The following is a 7,020-nucleotide window of genomic DNA, read 5'->3' as shown; positions in this document are numbered from 1 at the left end:
CCCAAAAAAATTCCCTAAAAAGTTTTGTTTTTTAACCCCATTTTTGTGATTTTTTCGATTTTTACCATAATAATCATGATTCATTCGATTTGTAACCAGTCATGTATTGTAAAAAAATTAATTACAAACATTTTTTTCCTCTTCCATTTTCGCCTAAAATCAACTCTTAAAAAGATACATAATTAAATAGGAAGAAAAATATGACATTTTTCCAATTTTTTTAACATATTGTGCCGTCAAAAGTTAAGCCCACGTTTTTTTTTATGCGCATAGAAAAATTTTCATTTCTAGTGATATTTGAAAGCCAAAAAGCCAAATATCTCCGTGGATATACGATTCACCCAAACCAAAACAGATACCGCCTGGTCTATTAGCTAGTGGGTTTCACCAAATTGAAGTACATCCTAGTTCAGTAGAAAAAACCGCCTTCAGCGTTGAACAAGGACATTATGAATTTTTAAGGATGCCCTTCGGTTTAAAAAATGATCCAAGTACCTTTCAAAGAGTCATGGATAATGTTTTGAAAGATTTGCAGAACAAAATTTGTTTAGTTTATATGGATGACATAATTATTTTTTCAACATCATTACAGGAACATATTCTAAATTTACATAAAGTATTTGAAGCTTTTAGGAAACATAACCTCAAAATTCAATTAGATAAATCTGAATTTTTGTCAAAATCTGTAGAATTTCTCGGGCATGTTATTACTCCAAACGGTGTAAAATCGAATCCAAAGAAAATTGAAGCTATTAAAAATTTTCCAATTCCTCAAACACATCGCGATATTAAAAGCTTTTTAGGACTTTTAGGATACTACAGACGCTTTATCAAAAACTTCTCCAAAATCACTAAACCTTTCACTAAATGTCTTAAAAAAGGAGAAAAAGTAATTCACACTTCAGAATTTATTAGCACTTTTGAATATTGTAAAACTCTCTTATGTAATGACTCAATTTTAGCGTTCCCCGACTTTGAAAAACAATTTACAATCACAACTGACGCCTCAAATTTTGCGATAGGTGCAGTACTTCGTCAAAATGACCATCCCATTAGTTATGCTTCTCCAACATTAAATCCGGCTGAAATAAATTACAGTACCACAGAAAAAGAATTGCTCGCGATCGTATGGGCAAGCAAATACTTTAGACCTTATATTTTTGGTAGGAAATTCATCATTCAAACTGACCACAAACCCTTAAATGCTATTTAACTTAAAAGAACCAACAGTAGACTAGTAAGATGACGACTCAAACTTGAAGAATATGACTGCGAAATTAAATATAAAAAAGGCAAACAAAACACTAACGCTGACTGTCTCTCTAGAATAAATATTGATTCAAACCCAATTGACATAAATCCAATTGACACAGATACGAAGAAATAGGCGAAAGACTTTTAGATACACCCACAATGGAACAAATATTCCAAGAAATTGACATAGCTCAAACACCACCACAAAATCACGCAGAAACACAACATACCGCTGACGAAAACCCCATACAAGTATTACCCTATACAGAAAATTGTCTTAATCAATATAATCACCAAATTATTATTCAAGAATCTAACAATACTATTATCAATAGTAGGGTATATTTACCGTTTTAATGTCTCCCCCCTCCACTTTCTGGCTTGGGATGACCTTGAGGCCGAAGGCCGATGACGTTGGTGTATAGATGACCTTGAGGCTGAAAGCCGAAGGTGACGTAGGTTGGTGACTTTTATTTGACTTTGCATTGCAGTTAACCTTGAAAGAGGCCGAAGGCCGATGACGTTGGTGTATGGATGACCTTGAGGCTGAAAGCCGAAGGTGACGTAGGTTGGTGACATTCATTTGACATTGCATTGCAGTTAACCTTGAAAGNAATATAATCACCAAATTATTATTCAAGAATCCAATAATACTATTATCGATTCTTCAACATCCGAAAATCCTTTTAAAACCAAATTTCGTCATCTAGTTACATTTAAAACTATAGCATCCGATGATGATGTTACAAAATTATTAAAATCATTAATTTCTCCAAAATTCACTTATTGTTTATATTTCAAAACACCTGAAGTTGAAAGAAAAATTATTCGTATACTTCAACAAAATTTCACCAATTTAAAATTATGTATATCTCGAAAATTTCTCCAAGACATAGAAGACAATGAAGAACAAAATGAAAAACTCAAATATTATCATGAAGGTAAAACTAGTCATAGAGGTATTACATAAGTCAAAACCTCCCTTCTTAAAAGATATTACTGGCCAAATTTAATTAATGATGCCACAAATTATGTAAATTCTTGTAGAATATGTCAAAAAGCAAAATATGAAAGACATCCCCAACGTATTAAATTTCAAATAACTCCCACTCCTAAAAAACCTTTTGAGATAATTCATATGGACTTATTTTTCGCAGAATCCAAAATATTTTTAACAGTTTTAGATCCTTTTTCAAAATTAGGTCAAGCCTACCACATTAAGACAAAAAATTCTATTGACACTTACGAAGCCCTTTTAACGTTCATTTCACATTATGGTATTCCAAATAAAATAATTACTGATAATGGTAAAAAATTTGACAACAATCTTTTCAAAGAATGTTGTAATTTACACCAAATTGATTTTCACATTACTACACCGAAAAACTCTAACTCTAACGCTCCAGTCGAACGTTTCCATTCGACACTACTAGACTTAATTCGTTGCACTAAATTAGAATATCCAAATAAGGATTTAACACAAATCATGACATTAGCAATAATGGGTTATAATAATGCTATTCATTCAGTAACAAAATTAACACCATTTGAAATTGTCTTCGTTAATAATAGAAAAATTCCTTTTGATATAAATGAAACCGAAATCTTGAATGATTACATTAGTGAACAAAAAGATATATCTCAAAAACTGTACAATGATTTAAATCAACAAATTTCCCAAAATAAAGAAAAAGTTATTACAAAATTAAACGAAAAACGTGACAAACCTGTAGAAAACAAACCTGATGACACTGTTTATTTAAAGACTAAAGACAAATTCACATCAAAAACTAAACCAATATTTAAAGAAACACAAATTATATCTGACAAAGACCATTTGGTAACAACAAAAGCAGGCACATATCATAAAAATTTAATAAAGAAACCTAGAAAGATACTAAAAGAATCTTCTCCACCGCAGGTTACTGACGATGACGACTTTGAAGACTACCTTACTACTTACCGCATTCAGCTTGCCCCTGAAGAGAGCCAGGCGAGTAACCCTAGGTTCCAGACAATAACAAACCCTATTCTACCCATTCAACTAGGACCCGTAAAACAAATTGAATCAAGTCATAAATTCATTTACCAAATAGACATTTCTTTGATTTCAGACCATTTAGATAAACTATACCAATCTTTTGAAAAACTTAAGTCAACAACCAATGATGAATCATTCCCTCATGTTAATTACACCTTAAACAAAATCGCATTAAAATTAGACCCTTTAATTCTGAATAAAAATCCTAAAAGAGGATTAATAGATGGCATAGGTAAAATTTCAAAATATCTCTTCGGTACATTGACGGAAGATGATAAATCAGAAATAATGAAACAACTAACAATTTTAAATAAAAATCAACACAATATCGAGACACAAATGGACTTGCAATTATCTATTCTTCAACCGCTTTTGAAAACTTTTAATGAAACAATTTCAACCCTATCTACTAATCAAAACAAAATTGCCACAGAAATTAAAATGATAAAACAAAATTTTGGAATTGAAAATATCAGATTCATTAGTCAACAGATTATTAATAATTGTAACTCTCTTTTAACTCTTGTTGATGAAATATACATCGCAATATCCTTTTCCGCGCTAAGAACAGTTTATAATCCAACTATTACCTTTAATGAAGTTAGATTTATGAAAAATACACTTTTTCAACTTTATGATAAATCAAAATTATTAAACTTAGAAAGTGACTTATCGTATTTTAAATTGATGCATCAAGATGTTTTCTTTAAATATCCAAATTTCAATTTTGTTATTACTTTACCGTTGTTCTCAAACGAAAATACATACCTGTACAAACTGTATCCAATCCCACAAAATAACCTTACCTTAATTCCTCCCAAACCTATAATAATGCTTGGCGAAGGAAACCAAAAGTACCTAGATAAAGAATGCCCTCTGGTAGAACGTTTCTACATTTGCAATGAAAAACCAGAACCAGTCCAAGAAGATTGTATTTCCATGCTTGTCCAGGGTCGACAACCTTCAAATTGTCAATTCAATGAAGTTAAAATTATCCAACCCATAACGACTCAAGTTGCCGCAAATCAAATTTTACTAATTCCACATCCACCAATGGCTACTGACATAAGATTCCAATGTAATACTAATGGAGCTGAGAGAAGAAGTTCCCCAACTTTAATCACCATTGATAACACGTGCAAAATCTGGATCGATGATGTCCCATTTTTAACATCCACCGATCCAACCACTTACGTAGGAGCAGGAATCCTACCACCACCCTTGCCCAGTCTAATGGACATTTCAAATAAGGCATCTCACGGGCTGCAGTTGAAGCCCATCCATTTTGAGGATATAAACAGGATTATTCAGTCCAGTCATCATTTGTCTTCAATTAACCATATTGAACCACTCCCCGACAACCAATCAAACTTATTATGGATCGTCTTCATTACGTCCATTATTTTTGTATGTCTATTTTCTATTTATATCTATTGTCGGAAGAGAATCCACACTTATATTCGGAAGATCCGCCAAAGAGGAGGAAATTCCCAAGACCCAGTCGAAGACGTCCCAATGGCACCGTTAGGTCCCCGTGGTCCGTTCTAAAGGGGGAGGAGTGATGTACCCCGTATAATATATTTTTTGTTGATAATGTAATGCTTAGTTCATAATAATAAATGTTATGAAACTTCCGTATCGCATAGAGATAAAATAATATTAGAGTCAGCTTTTTAAATGAATATATAAACTCTTTGTAAATCTAAACGATTCAATTGTAATATTGTCACGAAGTGAATAAAGCTTGTTCTTACAAACAACATACTTTGAGTTAATTAATTGATAATTAATTTCACAAGTAAAACTCGATCTATGTACCCATTCTTACTCCTGAACCTTACACTAGTTATAACCTATGCCCTATTAACCTATTAACAACCAAATCATCATACTTTCCAAACCTATGCTTATACTTGGTAAAAAGAAACATCTTGAAAGACAAGATACCTATCCTCAAGTAGAAGAATAATATGCAGAGGCGACACCAAGGAGAATGTGAACAAATGCATTCCAAATTTACTAATGGGAAACCAACTCGAAACCTGTCAGTCTTCCCCGCTACTCCTTTCACAACCTATAGTCAGTCAAGAACATGTGCTCCTTTTGACAACACACCCACAATTATTAGTTTGCTTTTAAGTAACATTTTCCTTCTGAAAGAATAATTATATTTTAATTTTAGAGGTTAATAGTAAATTAGTGCATTCTGTAATATCTCAATCAAAATATGTAATTATAACTAAGATTGTTGCATATACAGAGATGGCCAGAAGTACGAAATAATATTCATATCTTTTGAATGAGTTAATTTTTTTTAAAACGCCGAGACACGTTAACTGATCTTGATTTTTTCCCATCTTTCCCATAGAATAATAAATTTTGTCTCCAGCTACCCCTACTTTTTTTTTCAAATGGAAACATAAGGCATGAGGGGTCTCGTTGAAAATCGAATCCAGCCATAGTAGTATAGCAACCCCCGCTCTGGGCCACCTCGATGGCATGTCCCTCAAGAATAGACCAAAGATAAGGGGGTTCTCTCAAGGTTGTTGAAGACTTCTTGTAATTAATCTGAAGAAGTGATCGACAATGACCAGAGGGTTTAGTTCGTGAAATGGCCGCATGTTAGATATAGATGTCGCTGTGCAAGATATCTAGATTAANCACCGTTAGGTCCCCATGGTCCGTTCTAAAGGGGGAGGAGTGATGTACCCCGTATAATATATTTTTTGCTGATAACGTAATGCTTAGTTCATAATAATAATTGTTATGAAGCTTCCATATCATATAGAGATAAAATAATATTAGAGTCAGCTTTTTGAAGGAATATATAAACGCTTTGTAAATTTATTCAATTCAATTATAATATTGTCACGAAGTGAATAAAGCTTGTTCTTACAAACAACATACTTTGAATTTATTATTTGATAATTAAGTTCACAAGTAAAACTCTCGTAAATCATTCACTTTTCGATAAAAATTACCGAAATGTTTTTTCATCCGGAATTTTTCAGACCATTATAAAATGTATTCATATTACCAATTAATTTAGTGGCGTAGAATTTTTACTTTAAATAAGAAAACGACATCCTTGTTTCTCCGCCACTGGTCTTTGAATTTGGACTATGTGCATACAGAACTAGAGGAAATATTTGAAAAAACATGTGTACCCAATTTGGATAAATTGGATAAAGCCGTTTTCCAGATTTTTAAAAAAATTGTTTTATTTTTGTTAACTTCAACGCCCTGTATCTCATAAACGGTGGCTTTCTGCGCCTATGTTCATAGAGCAAAGTGGTGTTAATTTTTGTTGTTTAGTAATTTCCCGAAGTTTGTCTATTAAAATCTGGACCACCCTGTATAGTGTAACAGTGATGTTGACAAGCTTTCAGGAATAGCTTATTTCATAAACAACACATTTTGCATGTTTTCAAGTGATAAAAGAAACGTTTCAGAAAAATAAACTTTCTATTAGACGCATAGGACCCTTTTAAATATACAGGGTGTTTGTAAATAAGTGCGAAATATTTTAGGGGATGGTTGCCGAAGTTATTTTGTGAAAAAAAGTTCATATAAAAGTAGATTCCGAGATACAGTGTTTAAATTTTTATTTATTTTTATTAATTATTTTAGTTTTAAAGATTTTGACTCGAAATTTGATGGTTGTATTTTATGCATTAACTTTAAACGAACTCTTTGCTAATTTAATTGCTGCTAGTGATTTAAAT

General features: G+C 32.1%; 1 protein-coding gene across 1 annotated transcript in view; it reads left to right on the top strand.

The window, feature by feature from the left end:
• The window catches only part of LOC111692144 (GATA zinc finger domain-containing protein 14-like), a 9,718-nt gene extending 6,341 nt beyond the window's left edge, over nucleotides 1-3,377 (top strand). The window contains exons 3-5 of the mRNA XM_023455912.1: nucleotides 1,374-1,506; nucleotides 3,020-3,307; nucleotides 3,369-3,377. Coding sequence (XP_023311680.1) covers nucleotides 1,374-1,506; nucleotides 3,020-3,307; nucleotides 3,369-3,377 — 430 coding nt within the window. The remainder of the gene's footprint in view (nucleotides 1-1,373; nucleotides 1,507-3,019; nucleotides 3,308-3,368) is intronic.
• The last annotated feature ends 3,643 nt before the right edge of the window (nucleotides 3,378-7,020 follow it).

Source organism: Anoplophora glabripennis, unplaced genomic scaffold (genome assembly GCF_000390285.2).
Source record: "Anoplophora glabripennis isolate ALB-LARVAE unplaced genomic scaffold, Agla_2.0 scaffold54, whole genome shotgun sequence".
NCBI classification, from domain to species: domain Eukaryota; kingdom Metazoa; phylum Arthropoda; class Insecta; order Coleoptera; family Cerambycidae; genus Anoplophora; species Anoplophora glabripennis.
This window is presented reverse-complemented; position numbering and strand designations above follow the sequence as displayed.